This window comes from Nannobrachium achirus (assembly GCF_963921795.1).
Source record: "Nannobrachium achirus genome assembly, chromosome: 16".
Lineage (NCBI taxonomy): Eukaryota > Metazoa > Chordata > Actinopteri > Myctophiformes > Myctophidae > Nannobrachium > Nannobrachium achirus.
Genome location: NC_137823.1, coordinates 5,359,830 through 5,382,295, shown reverse-complemented (window position 1 = coordinate 5,382,295; position 22,466 = coordinate 5,359,830). Strand labels below are relative to the sequence as shown.

Sequence of the window (22,466 nt, the reverse complement as noted above, 5' to 3'; positions counted from 1 at the left end):
GAGGCATGAAATCTGAATATAAATTCACTCATTATTGAGGGTGTAGGCTTTGGTGGCAGTGGTTTTATGTTTGAAGTGTATATGTATTTGTGTTTGTGCCCGGGAGTTGTTTGGAACGGGTCCAAACATGATTAGTTGTTTTTCAGAGCTAATGATTGCATGAATATTAGAAAAGGCTGGCTGGAGCCAGAGGGGCATCAGTAACCGTTTGTTCTTATCTGGTCTTTTGTAAGTAGACAAATGACCCTCAGGGAAATAAGCAAGGGTTTTCTATAAGGTGCTCCTCATGGAAAACAGCCTTGTGTCGATGTCACTGCTGCAAGATTATAGTCCTCACTTTGACACACGCACGTGCGCGTGCGTGCGCACACACACACACACACACACACACGCACACGCACACGCACAGCCATTGTACATACTCACAGAAAACCACACTTAGTTAAACCCCAGACTAGAGTGTAAATAATTATCAAATTTTTACACTCTCCGAGTTAAACATTTAAGCTCTTACTGTGTTTCATATACAGATCCTTCTCGAAAAATTTGAATATTGTGTAAAAGTAAGTTTTCTTGAAACTTTCACATATTTCTTCAAACTTTCATATCTCTGCTGTCGGGTCGAAACCTCCTAACTCATTCATCTCAATCACTATCGGGAAAATGAGCTCAAGTGGAGTTAGGAGGTTTTGACCGAAGGGCTTTTTACTACTTTTCATTGGTTCAATATTATTTTAACCAACACACAGATGTAAAAGGTGTTCAATAGCACATAAAAAGCCAAAAAATCAAAAACCTCAAAAATGGAGTTTAGAGGTTTTGGTCAGACAGTGACGATACATTTCAGATACATTGGACATTCATTGAAATATTCCAAACTTTTTTTGTTTAAACATTTTTCGAGAAGGATCTGTGTTCTAGATACATTGCACCTGCAGTGAAATATTCAAACCCTTTCTTTGTTTTAATACAATTTTTCATGGCAAGTCCATATCTCAAAATATTACACTATTACACGAGACCAACAATCTGTTGATTCCATATAGTTTCATCTTTTGACAGCACAATCATCAGTGTATTTCGGATTCATGTCAATTTGTGTTTTCAGAAATGTAACCACTTGAACCGTCAATACTTGACCTTTCACTCTGCACTTAGTCTGCTCCTTTTTCCCTCTACACCAAATGTCTTTGCCGTGCTTGTAGATCTGCTATTTTTGTCTAAAGTTCTCCGAATGTGGACGCTAGGGCTCAAGTGGATAATATAAAAAAGGAGAAAAGGTTTCTATCACACAAAGATTTGGGTGGGTCCCGGACCCCTGTTGAAGACTCTTGAATTAGAGAAATGTCAACCTTCTCAGAGTTGGTTGAAGTCCAGTGTGAAATGTCCACAGTCAGTGTTGCTTTGCGTGCTGCGAGCCCACAACTAGTAGGACGCCTCAGGGCGACAAGCGACCTCGCCCTAAAGAGTGAGGTCACGCCATGTCTTGGCGAGGGACCAGAATTCCTGGCGATTTTACCAACAACAAATGTGGCCTAGATATGTATTACTGGTGTCCTAGTAGCTAATATAGCCATTCATGTTGAGTTACATCATTAGCTATGTCATATAATGCTGTCATCACTACATCATTATTACGTCAGATTGTACTTTTAAATGCTGTTATTGTATTTTCCAACACAAGACCACTCAGAAACTTCTTGGAGCAATTTCTAAAAACCTCTGTTGTAAATCATTTGAACTGATTCTCAAAGTAATGATTTACTGGACGATACATCTGAAAGGAGGACCTAAGAATTACCGCCACGCTGCTGTGGTAGTCGGACACAAGCTGTACTCATTTGGAGGAGTCAGCTGCCAGATTGAAGTCCACATCTTCAACACAGTGTCTTTGCGTTGGAGGAAGTTGCCCCGGGTGACGAATGGAAGAGGACAAAGTCCCCTTGAGGTTCCCTCCGAGCGCTGGGGCCACACAGCTGTGCTGGTAGAAGAAATGGTCTACATCTGGGGAGGAGGGTCTCCTTGCTGCAATGTGCTTTATGCCTTTAATGTCGACACCCACAGCTGGTTCAAACCCAATACTTCTGGGTCTATTCCAGGAGCAAGGACGTTTCACTCGTCCTGTGTCCTGGAGAAGGTCATGTATGTGTATGGAGGATGCACCAAGCTGACTGGATATGCTAATGACATGTACAAGTTGGACACCACCTACCACTTAATGGCCTGGTCTTTAGTTAACACCAGAGGAACTCCACCACCTGTTTCAGCAGGTCACTCTGCCACCATCATCGGGACAAAGATGTTTGTATTTGGAGGCCACGGGGGAGTAGGGGTCGCCCTCAACTGCATCACAGTGTTTGACACAGAGACCAACTGTTGGCTGAGTATGCCTTCTGGATCATGCCTTCCCCTTCTCCCAGAACGACGCTTTGATCATTCAGCCTTTGTGTACAATGGAGAGCTGTACATATTTGGTGGCTCGCCCTGGAACGAGTCCCTCAAACATCTGTGGAAATTCAGTCCAGAGACCTTTTCCTGGAAGCGACTGAAGGGGAAAGACCTGTGTGACATGTATGGGATGTGCTGTTGCATGGTGGGAGATCGTATCATTGGAGGATGCAAAGCAGGGCTGTACATCATCTTAGATTTACATCCTACTTTGAAGACATTAAGCAAGCTATCAGTTATTCATTATGACCTGAAGCAGTCTGAACTCCCACATAACATCAAGTGGGAACTGGCAGCCATGACTACCAACAGCAAGAGAAAAAAACAACTTGGCCCGCGAGCTCGCACCCATGCACACACGCATAGACAGTGAGCCCATTATTACAATCAAACAATGAATACACAAACAAACAAACAAACAAACAAAGAAAAGTACCAATCCTAGCAAAAGATAACCAGAAAAGTGTGGTTACCTATTTATTGTCTGGGTAGCCAAATTGTCATGTGTCATCAACACTGCCACACACTGCCTATACTTGTCATAGTTTTTAATTGTCTGTCTGTCTGTCTGTCTGTCTGTCTGTCTGTCTGTCTGTCTGTCTGTCTGTCTGTCTGTCTGTCTGTCTGTCTCTCTCTCTCTGTCTGATGGTTTACAGATTTGCTCACCTGGGTCAAAGCCAGCACAAGGTGGAGAGGAGTGAACCCCCACCCCTGGCCAGCATCATCAGCCTGTGAGTAGACAGTAGATCAGGGGTTCCCTAACTTCTCGGGGCACCCCATAAATATATATTTTTTTAATCCGAGGCACCCCTACATTATAATTTTCACTCCCAGCATATCCTCGTTGTCGGGTGGAAACCTTGTATGTCCTAAACCGTTTGTTTTGTATTTATCTTCTATAAAATGTACTAAACTAGTGAAAACAGCAGATCTACAAGCACACAACGCCTCGCATCGCGAGGCGTTGTGTGCTTGTAGATCGGCTGTTTTCACAAGTGTTGTGCGACAGTCTTGTATGATGTAGCAGGGCTTTGCTTTACCAAAAGAAGTACACATTTGAAACGTTTCTGCCTGACAGTGATGACATTTTAGTGATTATGTTGCGAGGAAAACGTTGAGATAACAGCCATTTTGGTTAGAACTGACTGAATAACTTTGTACTTCAAGTTTAAAATGATACTATTTTTTCAAGTGTCCAAATAAATTCCAAATATTATCAAATTATCTCACGGCACCCCTGGACTGCCGTCGCGGCACCCCAGGGTGCCCCGTCACCCCAGGGTGCACCGTCACCCACTTTGAAAACCCATGCAGTACACCTCATGTACACTAGGCTGGCGTTGCTCATACTAATTCCTCACTGCGTATCGGATATTAGTCTGGACTCGCGACATTTCCACCCCTTGGAAATGTCCAAGGGGTGGGTTAAAAAAAATGGCTCTGGACACGATTGGTTAGACCAGATCAATGCCGGGCCCTGATTGGTCCCCCAAATCTTTGGGGAGAGGAAATGGATTCACAATTGAGCAGGGCCAGACCCATATTCCAAGTTTTTTTTTTTTTTGTCCAGGCGGATCTAACCATACCCATTCAGAACGGGTACATATTATTATGTATCATTATTTTATGCTTTAACTATTGAAAAATAGCAGATATACAAGCTCACAGCGTGGCACCGAGTGCCGCGCTGCGAGCTTGTAGATCTGCTATTTTTGGAAAATTTGAATTTTGACCCGATTCTATAAGTGTCTTTTGAATCCTTCTAAGATTTTTTGAAAAACCTACGTTCCTATGTCAGAAATCTGGCCAGCCATCGTCAAAGAAAAGGTCCTTTTCACTCAACTGGAGCTCAGTTAGTCTGTTCTTGAGAGACTACTATGTCAGTGGTTCTCAAACCTTTTCATATGAAGGACCCCCAAAATGATATTTATTTGGGCACGGACCCACATCTCAAAATATTTAGTTCCAGGGACCACCTAGAAGCAAAATTTGAGTTACAAACGTTCGCTTTGAAAATACATATATTCAAAGATCTCCACACATTTTCACGACTTTTTCAAAAATTGCAGATCTACAAGCTCGCAGCGCGGCACTCGGTGCCGCGCTGTGAGCTTGTATATCTGCTATTTTTCACTGGTTAAAGCATTCAATAATTCTAGGCCTAAATGGGTTAACTCTGAGTTTGCACTAATGTAACTAAAAGGACACTCGCGGGTCCCATTTGGTTACAGTGAAAACATTATCAACATTCTCTTGAGAGGTTTCTGGGTTCTTTCATGGAGATTGGCTCAGCAAACGGCACTCTGCCTCGAGAAACGGAACGTGTGTCGGCACGCAGGCCCTTCCTCTGCATTTCAATCTGAAGTACATCAGGCGGTATACTGTATATATAGATAGTTATAGACAGCTGTGTCTCATAATGCACATGTCTTTTTTTTTTTCAGCAGATAGATCCGAAATGCATACGCTGTGACACGTGGAGCGGCAATGTGCAGCAATCACTCCGTCACACATACAAAGCCATCTGCTACGCTCTCTCACACACACTCACACATCCACTGATCTCTCTCTCTCTCTCTCTCTCTCTCTCTCTCTCTCTCTTGCACGCGTGTGCGTGCGTGGCTGCGTGCACTCACTCCCTCCCTCCCTCTATCTATGGCAGGGGTTCCCAAACTTGTTTGTCTCGGGGCACCCCATAAATATATTTTTAAATCCGAGGCACCCCTACATTATAATTTTCACTCCCAGCACCTTTATATATTTATAGCATATCGTCGTTGTCGGGTGGAAAATGTCCAAAACCTTTCGATTTCTATTTATCATCTAAAAAATGTACGCCTCGCATCGCGAGGCATTGTGTGCTTGTAGATCGGCTGTTTTCACTATTTTTGTATGACGGTCTTGTATTGTGTGATGAAGCAGGGCTTTGCTTTACCAAAAGACGTACACATTTGAAACTTGGAGATACGAGGTTTCTGCCCGACAGTGACAATATTTTAGTGATTATGTTGCGAGGAAACGTTGAGATAAGAGCCATTTTGGTTAGAACTGAAAATGACTTCAAGTTTAAAATGATACTAAATATTTTTTCAAGTGTCCAAATAAATTCCAAATATTATCAAATTATGTCGCGGCACCCCAGGGTGCCCCGTCACCCACTTTGAAAACCCTTGATTTATGGCATGGTTATTGTCAGAGTTGTGTCCAGAGGACTCTTCTCTCTGGGCCATGCATGTAGATCGGCTGTTTTCACTAGTTTGAATCATTTTAAAAATGATAAATACAAAACAAACGGTTTTGGACATACAAGGTTTTCACCCGACAACGGCGATATACAGCACATGCAATACAAAACACATGACAGTAACATACAGCACATGCATTAAAACAAACGCTCCCTTATCTTTCTCCAGACCAAAGGGGAACCCTTTCAAATAGGCAGGCTTTTGTCTGCAACACTTGGGACCATAGGGCCATAGTTTTATCATAACTAATGTAGATTAACGCTATGTTTTATTCTTTTTTTTTTTTTGTATACTTTGTGTCAAAACATGTAATACAATTTCATTAAATCATTATTCAACATTTAACACTTATGTTGCAATGATTTTTTCCGGCCAATGTCCCGCGTTGCCATGGTTACCATAGACTTCCATGTAATTGTGCAATTGTGTAAAAAGTGCACGCCCATGCCTAGATGATGCACCACGTGTGTAGATGCTGTTCACAGCTTTCAAACAAAAAAATCCGCTTGGAAATCCGTTCAGGCATTCATGATTTATGGGCCATTATGTTTTCTTCAGATGTAAACAAACATGGCTGCCATGTTTGAAAGAATGGGTTGGTATGGGGGTTAAACATGCAATTTCGCGATCGCGATCATGCCTAATACATTTCTGGAGGTCCAAAAAAAAAAATTTGAAATTTTTTTTTTTGAATTTTTTATTTTATTTTATTTTTTCAAAAACGGCCCAAACTCGGGAAACTCGGGGTTGGCACAGCGTTGGTACCAATACAAACTCGGGAAACTCGGGGTTGGCACCAGATGTGTTAACATGTTATGTCCCTTTTTTTTAAAGACATTTTGACACATTTCTTTTTCTTTTTTTAAAGTGCAGACCCTCACCCCCACACAAAAACTGGAAACAAAAACATTACAAAAGAAAAAACGAAAAAGAAAAAAAAACTGGGAAAAAAAAAGGGGAGGCTTTGTTATGTAGTTGTTGTCATTTCAAAGAAAAAACTGCTATTGTTTAAATTAATATTTATATCTAGATTACTTTAGGTTTGAATAAAAAAAAAGGAAAAACAAAAACAAAAGGAAAAAACAACAGTAAAAATTAAATAGACATGTTTCCCTTATTTAGGACATAGGAGGCCCACCTTTTTTCGAAAACATTTTCTTTGCCATTAATTTTATAGGTCACCTTCTCCATAAGGTACATGTCCTCTGTTTTTCCCCACCATTTCTCCACCTTGGGAGGTTCCAAACTTTTCCAACTCCTTGATATTTGTTTGAGCGCTGTAATTCTCAAGATCCAAAAAAGATATATGTTTTATTCTTAAAGATTCTTATCACGCTCCTGGACGTTTTTAGCGTCGGAAAGGACCTCGTATTGGTTGTCAGTTTGACAGCGGCCTTTCGAGCCCTTTCCAACTGTGTGGCCCCTCTGTAAGGAAATGATCCCTCGCACACCTTTTTGTATTTGTACTGTATTTGTGTGGGGGCGTGTCCATAGTTCTTTATTTTTTATCATGCATACAGTAGTAGGGCATTCACGAATATTGATTTTTAGTATTCAAATTATTCGACCTCAAAGTATTCGAATAGTCGAATATTCGACAGGACTGGCCAAACTGTCAAATATTAAGTAAGCAAGAGGCGAACATTGTGAAAATAGCCGATCTACATGCTCACAACGCCTCGCGTTGCGAGGCGTTGTGAGCATGTAGATCTGCTATTTTCACAATATTTATCTGCGGAACCGAGTCACATTAAATTTAATACCTACATTTCTGAGTGCATGCTTCTCAGGGTGGGGGTCCCCAGTTCAAATATGTTTATTTTGGGGGTCACGGCCTAAAATGGTTTGAGAACCCCTGGTATAGAGCATTAACATCCACCAGGGGCATTGACCCAAAAAAAAAGCAAATATTCGACTTTGGTGAACAACGTCGAATAGTGACTTTGATATTCGAATATTCGAATATTTGGTGAATGCCCTAGCATACAGTAGGTTTGTTTGTGGTGATGCAGTGCGTGTGTGTGTGTGTGCGTGTGCGTGTGCGTGTGCGTGTGCGTGTGCGTGCGCCTGCCTGCCAGCCTGCAATCATGTGGAGACGAGGCGACATTCTTCTCCTCAGAATCCTCCCTTTGCGTGATTTATGCTTGGATGTCTCGCTAGACGTCACCTGAACGCATCGGTAGGCGGAGATCTCTCTGATCGCCTAGGAAAACATTCTGTTTGGGAGACGAGAGAAAAATACGTTTTTCTGTGTTTTTTCAGTGTTTTTCTTTTTTCTCGCTCTCGCAATGTACTTTGCTCTCTTTGCGCGCGTGCGTGCGTGTGTGTGTGTGTGTATTGGAGAGAGTGTAGATGTGTATGTACTGTATGTACATGCTGTGCTTTCAGACGTTGCTGCTAAGTGGAGCGTGTTACATGCATGTTATTGTTGGCTGCTACTGTACGAGGTGTCCACGTGTTGTTGAGCTGACCGGAGGTCCTGATGCACCAGTGGCGTAAAGTAACTTACATTTACTTAAAGGAGTAGTTCACCCCCCAAATTTTTTTTTTCTTATTGATTACTCAATAGGGGTGTAACGATACATTTTAACAGCGATACGATACGCATCAAGATACATGGTTAATGATACGATACATGGACGATATTGGTTCATTCATGGCGATACGATACGATTCGATTCAATGATTTAAAATCAATATATTAACTATTTATGGAGGTAAACGCTGTGATTAACTAGCAAATACATGGACATTATATTACAACACATATGGACAAACCCACCTTGACATGAACACAGAGATTACACCCATTAATCGATATACCAAGAGTAGCTATATGTAATGGAAAGGTAATTAGACCCCTCTTTTTCATTTTACCTCTTAGAATTGCCAAATACAAGGCACACATACTTAGTTTCCATACAATCAATTATTTGCATTGCAAAACGATTCGATACTGATTACCGCATTTAAAAACGATACGATACGATACAAAGCCAAAACGGTACGATATTTTGCTTTTGCAAACGATATAGTAGATCATGGCAAATTAAAATAGATTTTTCGATTCCGTTACTATAACGTTACACCCCTATTACTCATGCCATGGAGACTTGAGTTCAATAATATATAATTCTTTTTGTATTTGTCGCATTCCTAAGATAAAATACCATACTTAAAGGCAGCATTCAAGAGAATTGCCTTGTCCAAACTCTCCTGAACTTGAACGCAGCATCTTATGTTGGAAGAATTGCCCTCTCTGTGTAGAAATCAAGCATCGAAAATAGCCGAACTCCAAGCTCACCCTTGGAGGTCTGCTATTTTCGATATTTTCACCAGAAGGCACTTTTAGAAATGTCAGCCCCTGCCTCTCTAACATTCTCTGCACGTCCCTGCAGCTCATCACCAAGATGGTAAAGCTGACATCAGGGTGGATCGAAGACCTTGCTCAGGAGAGAGGCTATTTCACATGTGCTTATCAGTGGTGGAAAAAGTACTCGCGTGTTTTACTAGGTAAAAGTATAAATAATGCAATATAGGAATACTCTGCTACAGGTAATGTCAGGAATTCAAAATGGATACTTGCGTAAAAGTCCAAAAGTAACTTTGTCCAATTGTACTTAAAGTACCAAAAGTATGAAGTACTTACTCATTGTACAGAATGTTCAAAAGTGTAAAATGTAAAAAAGGAATCCTTTGAAAATAGCAGATCTACAAGTTCACAATGCGACACCTTGTGAACTTGTAGATGTTTATTTTCAAAAAGCCGAAGTGTATACAGCCTAGGTGGTCAATGTATGTCTTATAATCTACACTTAAGCTCTGTACAGACCGGCGAATTAGCGAAAGCGACGTGAATAAGCAAACCAAAAAAGCGAATATGCGTCTAATATTCGCTTAATTCGCCAAAAAACGAGGGGGGGGGGGGGGGGGGGTATCTGCCTGTAGCCACAGGAGAAAGGAGAAGAAAGGAGAGAGAGGAGAAACGGACGGGGAAAACAAATAAAACAATGGAAACTACGTCCTCAAGTGATGATGACCTGGCCGTGGTTGTTAGCCTATTAAATAATAAAAAGAAAAAGAAGAATATAAGTCTTCACCGGCGCACACAACCCATCACATCACAGAAGAGACAACACGCTTTCACCGTTCCCCCTCCGCTCTGTTCCCCCACAGACAGGCAGCTCACAGCAGCAGTGGTGTAAAGTAATTAAAAGTACATTTACTTGAGTATGCTGTACTTGTAGGTATTTGTACTTGAGTCCAATTCCCAGTACTTTCCTTCTACTCCACTACATTTCGGATCCTATTGTATTTAATACCCAGCGATTTATTTTAAAACATTAGTCTTTTTGCAGATATAAATTAACAATAAAACATACATAAACCATGCTTTTACCAGTAGACATTCGAGTACTTTTTCCAAGCAGCCACACAGACGAGAGACACGGAAAAGCAATGCAAAGGGAAGGTCCCTCGACCTTGCTCTCTCTCTCTCTTTAAGTAGGATAGAGTGAGCTTGATTTAATACAGAGAGAGAGAGAGGACGCCTTTTCACTTTTCTTAAATTCGCGTTTGGTATGGATGCTTCCATTGACTTTATAAGGTTTTAAACAAAAGGCAAATTATACGCTAATTTGCTATTCGCCAATTCGCCGGCGGTGTGTACGGACCTTGAGTAGTGGAATAAAAGTACAATATTTGCCTCTGAGATGTAGTAGAGTAGAGGTAAAAGTATTGTAAATACTTTAAGTACAGTACTTAAAGGAGCTATAGTCAACTTTATCTTGAAAAACGGATGCTAAAATAAAAATTATGTTTCAAAAATATTTTATAAAAAAATAAGCTTCATACATGTGTTTCTATTCAAAAATGACCACAAAAAGCGTAAAATAATGATAAAATAATAATTTTGGCCATCAATCAGACCGACACTTTGTTTACATTCTAGTCTATTCTTTGGTAGTGTTAGACTAGGATGTAAACAAAGTGTCGGCCCGACAATGGCCAACATTATTATCATTATTTTACGCTTTTTGTGGTCATTTTTTAATTGAAACACATATATGAAGCTTATTTTTTTATAAAATATTTTCGAAACATTTTTATTTTAGCATCCGTTTTTCAAGAAAAAAGTTAACTATAGCTCCTTTAAGTAAATGTACTTAGTTACTTTACACCACTGACCACAGCTCCCAGGACAAGCATGGCTATACAGGTGACCATGGTATACTTATGGATGCAGCCCATTAACCAATAGCTATGTAGTCTGGGATCACTTCACTTTTCAGGGTTGTATCCGGTCGGGAGCGGAAACCACAACACTTCATGTTGTAGTCCTCAAAGACTACAATTTGGCCGTAACTATCCAACCGGATTCAGTTTTAACCCAAAATAATTCCCCTGCGCTCAAGGACATACTTTTAGGGCCTACCTAATAAACTCCTCGATGCTGAGTAGTTTTGCTTTTGAAAATGTGTTTGGTATATGCATCTTTTAGTCCAACTCGTAGTGACTGGCAAGACTACACTAGGCTACTCGAGCATTTTAATAGGGATTGGGGAAACAAACGGAGGGAACCAAATCAAAGCGACGCCGCTTCTTCCAGTGGTTTCCGCGCGTTAGGCGGAAACCAAACGGCCTGTTGTGAACGAACACCAGGCTTTCCCCCAGAAAGCCTGGCGAGGCGAGGTTAATAGCTATGTAACATCTCATTGCCCAAACATGCATTATCCCTCCACTCAACCTCACTCTCCCTACAACCATGCCATGAGGAACCCTTGAACACAAAGAAAGGAAAATAGCTTGGATACTTTTTAGGCAAAAAGCACATTTCAAAAAGCACATTTCAAAAAGCACATTTCAGAAAGACAGTCATTGAGTAGCGTAGCTTGGATACTTTTTAGGAGGCAAAAAAAAGCACATTTCAGACAGACAGTCATTGAGTAGCGATGGGTCCGAATATTCGAATAATCGTTTTCCTTTAGGATACAAATGTAATATAATTTATTTTTTAATATTTGTTTTAATTTTTTAAATAATAATTAAAACAATCTGTCGCAAAGGCTATATTGCCCATAGTAACTATATTTTAGAGGATACCTAGTATGGGTGTAGTGTTTAGAATAATCGTTATTATAAAATTATAGTAGTCTCATTTTGGTCACCTTTACACATCCCTGACATTGAGGTCACATTTTGTCAAGGCAACGCGTAATAGTTAAGCTGTTGCTAGGCAGAAGTGCATCGCCACTCTGTCCTCTATGAGGCAACAGACATTCTATTGTTGTTGTAAATTGACATCAGAAGTAGGTCAGGTTGTGGAGTTTTCCACACAGAAAGGCCCTTTCTGCGTGGAAAACTCCACAAGTTTGCATGTTCTCCCCGTGTCTCCTAGGGTTGATAACCCTCACAAAAACATGCAGTAATCCTGGTCTCAATAATGCCTCCCCCTGGCCAGCCGGGGGCGCCTGATGGAGGGGAAAGGAACTGGTTGGAATAACGTGTTCCTTCCACGCGCTACGTCCATCCCGGGGAAATCCCCCCCTGTCAGGTGAAAAGAAACAACTTGAACTACCCATGCATTGAAGGAAGCATGAGGTTTGTCCGTTGTCTCCCCAGGCGCGGCAGAGGGAGAGCAGAGCCCAGGATTACATAGGCAATTGGCACTGGGTGAAAATGGGTTACAAAATCGTGGGATAAAAATAATATATATATATTTAAAAAAAAAGAAGAAGTAGGTAAGGTTATGGTGGTCCCTCGTTTGTAGTATGTTTTTTTTTTCTTTTTTTTTCTTTCTAATCCCACTAACGTTGTGACTTTGGACACTTTTTCCCCCCTAATGTCTCAAGATCTACTGTACCATTGGCATTAAAATGTACAGTTTGTGCGCCTTCTTTCTCATGGAGAATGAACCCTTGTTTCTCTTTAGTCGGAGGCCTTAGGGATATTTTGTGCTAATCAGTCTAAAAGCGCCAAATTATGCACAGATGTAGCCCAGGGAATGCCACAGAAAGCGATGAAAAGTGATGAGTCATCACTTTTCACAGTTTTGTGGGGGTTTTCTGGGGCCATTTGTAGCCCAAGGAATGTTTTTGTGCAAAACAAATGCTTGCAATGCATTCAGCATCATGACAAACCCCTAGTTAGACCCCTCACATCCTACTTAAATACCCAGAAAAAATATGTTTTTCTGGGTATTTTCCTCCTGTATAGAAAGTCGATTGCGAGCCCAACTTGAGTTGGCCACTGTGGTGACCCTGAAGGTCGCCGACTCGAGCGCCCTAGCTAAATCATTAGAGCAAGCCCTGGGCTACATCTGTGCAAAATGTGGCGCTTTTAGACTGATTAGCACGAAATTACCATTCTATCTCCCTAAGGCCTCCGACTACTTGACCCCATGGATTTCTTTCCAGCGCCACCCTTAGGCCAGTTTCATGCAGTATTCAGTGTGGTTGCCCAGTCTATAGTACTTGTCTTACTTTCTTTCCATCAGGGACGTGCAGAGAATGTTAGAGAGGCAGGGGCTGACATTTCTAAAGGGGCCTTTTGGTGAAAATATTGAAAATAGACAATCAGGAGGGAATATGGGAAGTGGGACAGATCCATGTTGATGACATGACTTTAGAGATACTGTGTACTGCTTTGTATGATCTTAGGGCACAATCTGTGGGAGCAGTGTCCAAAAATGTGTCAAGAATCGGCCTCATGGTGGCGCTAAAAGAGGGCCATGTGAGAAATGAGGGGTGGCGGTTGTGGTTTGGCAGCCAAGGGGTGCGTGTGCAAAGTTTGGCATGGATCGGGGCAACGGTGGCAGAGAGATGAGTAGGGCAAAAGTGTGACAGACAGACAGACTGACTGACTGACTGACAGCCGGTGGAGGTTTGCGACCTGACAGTCGCAACAGACTTACAACGTTGTAAGCTTGTAGATCTGCTATTTTTGTAGATCCTCTTTTTTCAGATATTTGAAAATATCTGAACATTTTTATGACAATAATGACATGTGGGAGAACACTGAGCACTCCTGGGTCATTCTTCCATGAGCTGAGTCTCTGCTGCTGCTGACTAGGCTGACTAAAGAATAGCAGATCTACAAGCTCACAACGCGTCGCGTTGCAACCTGTTGTGAGCTTGTAGATCGGCTATTTTTTGGCAAAAACATTTGATAGAGAGTGAAAAAAAGACTATCAAGTATGTATATTATAAGTACCTTTTACCAATTATAGTGGGTTTAAGTGGTACTGGATATGCAGCTCGGCAAATAAAAGGTGAATTGATCCCAGTGCATGACGGAGGACAATATCACAATAAATTAAATCTCCACGATACGATTACCGCGAGTGTTTTTTATCTCGATAAACGATAATATCGCTTATTACCCGGCTTGTTTGAATGCTTGATTCTGATTGGTCAGTTGCTGAAATCAGCGGTCTGTTATTTCTGGATAACAGACCGCTCCGCTCTATAACAGACCGCTGCCTAATCAAAGACTCAGAACACCTGCTGCAGTCGAGCTGCACTGCGTGAATCTTGTGCTGTATCCAACATGTCAGCCATGTAAACAACTACACAGCGACATTTAGAACTAAACGTTGCTCTCAAGAATGTTTTTAAAAATATTTTAAGCGAGAAATAGACAACGTAGTATCAGAAAATGGATTCTATCTAATCATCACTTCCTTGTTTTCCAAGCGACCGTGTCGCGCTGGGGGGGACGCCCAGCACGACACTTGTGGAACACTTCCAGCCATCTGTAAACAAGGAAATACTTTTTGTTTTTAGTTTTGAGTCAAATTATTAATTTTATTTAGTAGCCGGGTAATAAGCGGGATAAATACTGGCTCCTTTGGGGTTGTCCATATATAACTCCCCTCGGCTAGCGCCTCGGGGAGTTATCAGTCCGTCGGGATGTTATATATGGACAACCCCCGCGGAGCCAGTATTTATCCCTTACTTATCGTCCATCCCTACTGCTGACTAGAGCATCTAGCTGGTGGACTGGCTGACCCAATACCAGTGGTGGAAAGTAACTAAGTAGATTTACTTAAGTAACATTTTAGGTATTTGTACTTTACTTGAGTATCTCCATTTTTTTACTTCTACTCCACTACCATCTCGAATCCAAATATTCGACTTTTAATCCACTACATTTATTTAGCACTTTGAGATTTGTTGCAAATGTGCGTTACAAATAAAATGTATTGTTATTATTATTATTACTTTGCAGATATAAATTATAATGTTAAAAAAATACATTTACCACTTTGGCCCTATTTTATACTTAGGCCATGTGTCGCCATGTGACACGTTGCGAGCCGATCTACAAGCTTGTGTTTGAGCTTGTCGATCTGCTATTTTCAAATTTTTTGTATTTTTACTTTTGGTACTTTAAGTACATTTTGATGCCTACACTTTCATACTTTTACTCAAGTACATTCTGAAATCCGTACTTCTACAATGCAGTATTGATACTTAACCCATTTAGGCCTAGAATTATTGAATGCTTTAACCAGTGAAAAATAGCAGATATAGAAGCTCACAGCGCGGCACCGAGTGCCGCGCTGCGAGCTTGTAGATCTGCTATTTTTGAAAAAATCGTGAAAATGTATATTTTCAAAGCGAACGTTTGTAACTCAAATTTTGCTTCTGGGTGGTCCCTGGAACTAAATATTTTGAGATGGGGGTCTGTGGCCAAATAAATATCATTTTGGGGGTCCTTCACATGAAAAGGTTTGAGTAATCTCTCAAGAACAGACTAACTGAGCTCCAGTTAAGTGAAAAGGACCTTTTCTTTGACGATGGCTACCCAGATAGCTGACATAGAAACATAGGTCTTTCAAAAAACCTTAGAAGGATTCAAAAGACACTTATAGAATCGGGTCAAAATTTGATTTTTTTTTTTGATACACAATAATGTGTACCCGTTCTAAATGGGTAAGTAAAAACTAAATGTACTTGTTCCACCACTGCCCAATACGCTCTCAGTGGATAACACACCACAGCACTGATGAAGCAGGGCAGCGGTGCCACTTCTGAGAAAAATATTAATGCTTCTTTGTAAAGGAGCCTTATTTTCCCCCCAGATCATTTTCTTCCCATTAGCACGCCCTTCAGGTGGTGTTTCTTTTCCTAGGCTTGATGCGGTCTTGAATATGGTTTAGGGGATTAAAACACCTTGTTTTCTTGTCCTCAAGACACATTTCTCACTGTCATGTTGTTGAATCATGTCCTTAAGAAAAGGTTCCATGTCAAGATGTCTCGCGCTGTCGTCGTCTTAGTCATTCAAGAAGTCAGTCTGCTCGTTCCCAGAGGAAGGTCACTGGGTTTGGAAGCCATTCTCAAAGATCTTATCTTGCAATGGGCCTGGTGTAAAAGATGTTATGTTATGTCATGTTTTATTTATTTGATATGGACATCACAATCACATTGGACGAACCAGATGCATTGATATATGTGATTATATCGTGTTTTTTCGATAACTTTTTCCATTTCTTTTTTATAATATCTTTTTGTATTTCATTTTTTCCATTTTCCCCAAATAATTATTAAAAATAAATGAAAAAAGTTATCGAAAAGAACAGCCTGCTCACGTATTAGGAGGGTATTATGAGTCACCTGAAAAATAATGGGTGTTTTTAATGAACCTATCATGGTTAAAATGGAGTTTGAAGTTACAATGGGTGTGTATGTGGAGAAAAGCCCATACGGTGTTTCCCTGTTGAAAGTGGAATATCCCTTTAATGAACTGGTGGGTGTGGCCACATAAAAACCTAATTTTAACTCTTTTTTTCTTTTTCTTTTTTTTTGAAAAAAAATCTTCCTCCTAGTATAATCATAATGCCTGATAATCATGTTTTGGGGGAGGGGGGAGAAATCATGGCATTTCATCTTTAACAATCCTGCTTGCTTCACCCTCACCCTAACCCTCTCCCCCTTTTTCCTCCCGTCTGTCTTTAGAGAGCCGGTGTCGCGCTTCCATGAAGACAGCGTCTACGCGGTCTCTCCTCCGCAGGTGGACCGAGACAGCCGCGAGGTGTTCGAGGCCCACGTGACGATCGGCCTGGGCCAGGTGAGGCCGCTGTGCCGCGAGGACATGCTGATGTACAGGGAGTACATCAAGAACAGGTACATGTGAAGACCGGGCTCACCAGGTCCACTCAGGATGGACCTTCTTCCCTAGGCCAGGAAGTGTCCGCTACCTCGCCCAGACTGGACACGGTCCCAAACCCTGGACCGCCCTTGAACCCAACAGAACGGTCCTCGCAAACGCACGGCAGCCATTTTGGAGAGAAATTGGGGTTTCTTCTCACTTCCTTCACAGGTGTTGCCAATGATGCTAATGAGGGCTCTGTTCCATTCTGCTCAAACAGAGGCAGGTTGCTGATATTGTTCATGTTGGCTCACTGGAAACACTCTGCTACACCAGCGGGTCTCAAAGTGTGGTCCAGTTGAAGGGTTCCAAATGACCCCTTGAAAGGTGTGTAACTGCGAGAGCGTACACATCCCATAACTCTGTGTACACTCTCAGAGTTATGGGAGTCCTTGAAATAAAAGGTTTGAGGACCACTGTGCTACATGAAATGGAACAGAGCCTTCATTAGTATCCTTGGTAACACCTTTGAAGGAACTCAGAAGAGACCCAACTTCTCTCAAGTATGGCTGCTGTGCATAGAGAGCCTCTTGAACAGACTCGCATTCCCTCCGTTTTGGCAGGACTTGGGTAGGTTGTAGGATTGACGTTGTTCCGACCGTTCCTGAATGTGCCTGGATTAAACCGTGTCCGACTGGTGGCTTCATGGCGCTTTTTATTTTATTTGTCTTTTGTTTTTACTGCTACTAAGTGAAGAACACGACTATGATGATGATAACGGTGCGTGCTGTAACCCAACAAGCTGCACTGAACGAAGAGAATGACCCACTATTTTCTGTTTTAGTATTTGTTGGAATCTGGTTCGGTCCAGACTTCTTTTTATGTTGGCACAGACATACAGTATTACCGTACTTTAAAAAAGGCTATTTGTAGCTGTGTGTGTTTTGGTTTTTAATTTCCTGCCAAATTTTAATCTTTTTTTGTTTTTTGTTTTTTAGAGAAGAATAAGATTATTATTATTATTATATATATATTTTTTTTTTCATGCTCTGACTTGACCAAAATCCCTTGCAGGACTGAAGTGCAAATAATCGTGATAAGGCAGACCCTCGAGTGTAATATTGCGATTATACAACTGTTGCCTTTAAAACAACATGTCAACTTCATTTCATTGTATTTAAGATATTCAATAGGAATTCGTAATTTGTTAATGCCACATTCAGCTACTATGTCCCTGAACGCAGCTGATTTCTTTGTTTTGTTGCAGTAGTGCTCCTTAACCGCACTGGTAGAGAGCCATTTCAACCAATCGGATTGCTTCGTCGGTAACTACCTGTATAAATTATAATATACTGTAATGTTTACTATTTTTGTTTACTTGTGTTTTTAATTGTCTCTCATATCATTGCCTTGCCGAAGAGTCATATGATTATTGTTCATTTGAAAGTTAATCGTTTATTTATTAAAGACCATGCAGTAGAGCCTCTGTGCGGTAAAGTCTGCTTTCTTCAAACTAGAAATGCATATCGTCACTGTCGGGCAGAAACCTCGTATCTCCAAGTTTCAAATTTGAACGTTTTTTTTTTTGCAAGGCAAAGCCCTGCTTCATCACACAAGACTGCCGCACAGGACTAGTGAAAATAGCAGATCTACAAGCACACAACGCTGCGCGAGGCGTTGTGTGCTTGTAGATCGGCTATTTTCACTAGTTTAGATCATTTCTAAAATGATAAATACAAAGCGAACGGTTTTGGACATACAAGGTTATTCACCCGACAACGACCAGGGGCGCTGGAACTCCCAAATCCCAAGGGGAGCTGAGCCTGGAGGAGTTCATGCGTGCGCACGCCGAAAAATTCACGTTTTTTATCCGGTTTTGGGTTATTTTTATTACGGTTTCGGGTGCTTATTCCCCGCACAACAGTGTAACAAGGAGCTATATAGTTACTAGTTATTTTAGCACACAGTGCAACACACAGCACGCATGCACACACACAGTCACTCACGCACACACTACAAAATCGGGTATTATTTTTGTAACAGTTTTCTACTGTTTTTTATTGCCCATATACAACGGTGTTAGTTTGCAACAATGAGATGGTGTGCCATCAAAGCGGGATTTAAATTTGACTTCCCTTCTGACCGGAAGTGGCAAGGTGACCATGTGATTAGGTCACCATGTGATAATCAAATACCTTTTTTCCAACATATTTTATTCCCCAAAGTCAAATACATTATTGTTTTAATATAGCTCTGTGTGTGTGTGTGTGTGTGTGTGTATATATAGGCTTATTAAAAAAAAAAAAAAGTGGGGGGGGTTTTCTTTTTTTTTCCTCCCCCCACCACCAGGGGAGCTGCAGCTCCCTCAGCACCCCACTTCCAGCGCCCCTGACAACGACGATCGATTAGTTTGTACGTCTGTCATTTTGTTTCCTCTTTGTTATTTCTAAGCTCTGTTCGGTCCAGGCCAAGGTGGCCTTATATCCTTTGCAGGTGTTTTTCAGAAAAAAGGCTGATGCCCACCTCAAAGGTTGGTGACAGCAGGTGTGTAGGACACAAAGTGCATATATTTACAAGGAGATCGCTGATGGCGACATCAAAATGATAGTCGACATCAAAAAAGTTTTTTTTTTTTTGCAGGTGCAAAATTGCCCCTTCCTTCCACAGGCAAGAACATTGTTCATTTCATGTGGACAGGGGCGTCACAAGGGGGCGGTAAAGTGGGACTGAGTTACTAGGGCCCAAGGTGGAAGGGGCCTTCATTATTTTATACTTTTGCTATTGAAAAATAGCAGATCTACAAGCTCACAGCGTGGCACCGAGTGCCGCGCTGCGAGCTTGTAGATCTGCTATTTTTTTTAAAGTCGTGAAAATGTGTGCACATCTTTGAATATATGTATTTTTTAAGCGAACATTTGTAACTCACACTTTGCTTCTGGGTGGTCCCTGCAACTAAATATTTTGAGATGGGCGGTCCGTGGCCAAATACATATCATTTTCTGGGTCCTTCACATGAAAATATTTGAGCACCACTGACATAGAAGAGCTTATAGATCTGCTATTTTTGAAAAGTCGTGAAAATGTGTGCAAATCTTTGAATATACTTTTTAAGCGAACATTTGTAACTCACATTTTGCTTCTGGGGGGTCCCTGGAACTAAATATTTTGAGATGGGGGTCCGTGGCCAAATACATATCATTTTCTGGGTCCTTCACATGAACATATTTGAGCACCACTGACATAGAAACAAATATTCAGACAAATTTTCACAATTTTTCAAAAATAGCAGATCTACAGCGCCGTGCTGTGAGATTGTATATCTTCTATTTTTCAATAGTTAAAGCACAAAATGTGAGTGAATCCTTGTACCCAGAATGGCCCAGAATTTGGTGTGACACCCCTGCATGTAGAGATGAGAAAGCGCCAAAACCAGTGCTCTTGAGGGCTTAACAGTTCTCCGACTATTCTACAATATCTTTGATTGTCACTCATTCTTTCCCTGATTACGTTTCTCGACCCCTTTTCTTTGCATAGTAATTATCTTTGGTTCCTCAAGTGCCTCACAATCAAACCCATCGCCCATATTACACTCGCCATACAATGCACAGACTGTCGTACACATAATTGGTCATGATTTGAGATTTGGAAAGCATTCCTTTTTCACTTGCACACAGGGGCTTCACACCAAATTCTGGGCCCTGGGTACAAGGATTCACTGCGGGCCCCCCATGAATGTTAACTATTGAAAAATAGCAGATATACAAGCTCACAGCGCGGCACCGAGTGCCGCGCTGCGAGCTTGTAGATCTGCTATTTTTGAAAAATCGTGAAAATGTCAGTGATGCTCAAACTTTTTCATGTGAAGGACCCCCGTCTCAAAATATTTAGTTCCAGGGACCCCCCCCCAGAAGCAAAATTTGAGTTACAAATGTTCACTTAAAAAATTACATATATTCAAAGATTTTTCACGACTTTTCAAAAATAGCAGATCTACAAGCTTGCAGCGCGGCACTCGGTGCCGCGCTGTGAGCTTGTATATCTGCTATTTTTCAATAGCTAAAGTTACTAGGGCCCCTCCACCTTGGGCCCTGGTAACTCAGTCCCACTTTCCTACCCCTTGTGACGCCCCTGCTTACACACACACACACACATACACACACACACACACACACACACACACACACACACACACACACACACACACACATACATACACACACAGCCCCGGACTGGGGGAAAAAAACGGCCCTGGCATTTGAGGTCCTCAACGGCCCTATGTCAAAACCACGCCCACTGAATGAAGACACTTTACATTATTTTTGGACATACAAAAAAAACAACAGTATAATAGTGTTCTAAATATATATATAGAACGAAACAATGTAATTCTGGCCTCGAAAACTAAACAAAATATTTATATGTGATAGACTATATATATATATATATGTGATTGTGATAGCCTATATCAAATTCTGGTTGGTAAATAGCTCTGCATGGTTGCATTGTCAAGCTTCTGCATGACTGTATCCTAATTAGATCAATCTAAAATAGTAGGCCCCTAGATGTTTTTTCGTTTATAATATTCCATGCTAATTATTATTGAACCATTGTACATGTTAATATTTCAGGACACTCTTTTCCATCATTTTTACAGCGATCTAGTCTCAGTCAATGTTGCCAAACTCTGTGAGTGAAACAAGCGACCAGGTCTATGAAAACAAACAAACAGTTTCACCACTTGAGCTCTATTACATTAGCTATTTTCTAGAAGAATGTTGAAAGCAAAGGCCAAATAAGCAACTACACTTCAGAAACAAGCCCAAACAAAAGCAACCCGCGACTAGAGACTTTAAAGGAAAACAAGACCAAAGTCGCTTATAATGAGGAAACCTGGCAACACCGCAGTTTAAGGCAGCATGCTCACGTGCATCTCGTCTGAATGCAATCTTCCGTCACCCGACTTTTAATTGCCAAGTTTGCCACTAAATGCCACTGACTGCCTATCTGCCAGGAGTTGGAAAGCGTTTCTTGTAGGCTGTTTTTGGTGAGAAGACACCTCAACACTTAATATACAACATCCTCACACACACCACAGACAAATGTTCAAAACCAGACGGAAATAACTGACCACTGCAAGTTCAAATTCACACGCAAAGACCATGCAGCCAAAACACTATCATTGTAACACAACGCACACACCAACACAGTGCTGGCACTGTGCATAAAGACGCACAGTGGAGAGCTGCACAATACTTGTTTATATCCTACCTTATTGAATGAGCATCCGTCGCAGTGCACGGTGCACAAAACGTGATAAGCGGCCATCGTATGGAATGATACAATCCGAAACGGGTGGCAGTGCGCATTCTCCGCGAGACCGCGACCAGGTCGAGATGCAGTCCTTATTCAAACACACAAGAGTCTCTTTTTCCATTGCCATAAAGCTCCGTGCTCATCATCATCATCATCATCACCTATTCCTTCTTGGGCCGCGGCTGTTCCAAGCCACGTTGTTTCGGCGGCCGAGCTTCTAGTAATAATGCACTGTCCTCCACCTCCAGTGTCTGTCCAGCGCCGGGCTCTGATAGCTCCACTTCCCCGAAAATAGGTGACTTGCCTGTGGGTAGACCATCCGATGTAGACAGCACTACTGGCCGGTAGCGACGCCTCCTCGTCCTCGCT

The 22,466-nt window shown here is 41.5% G+C and overlaps 1 protein-coding gene across 1 annotated transcript in view; it reads left to right on the top strand.

Annotated features, from left to right (window-relative positions):
• fig4a (FIG4 phosphoinositide 5-phosphatase a) overlaps window positions 1–16,968 on the top strand; it is a 135,181-nt gene extending 118,213 nt beyond the window's left edge. The window contains exons 22-23 of the mRNA XM_080744384.1: window positions 3,105–3,179; window positions 16,652–16,968. Coding sequence (XP_080600510.1) covers window positions 3,105–3,179; window positions 16,652–16,829 — 253 coding nt within the window. The 3' untranslated portion in view covers window positions 16,830–16,968. The remainder of the gene's footprint in view (window positions 1–3,104; window positions 3,180–16,651) is intronic.
• The last annotated feature ends 5,498 nt before the right edge of the window (window positions 16,969–22,466 follow it).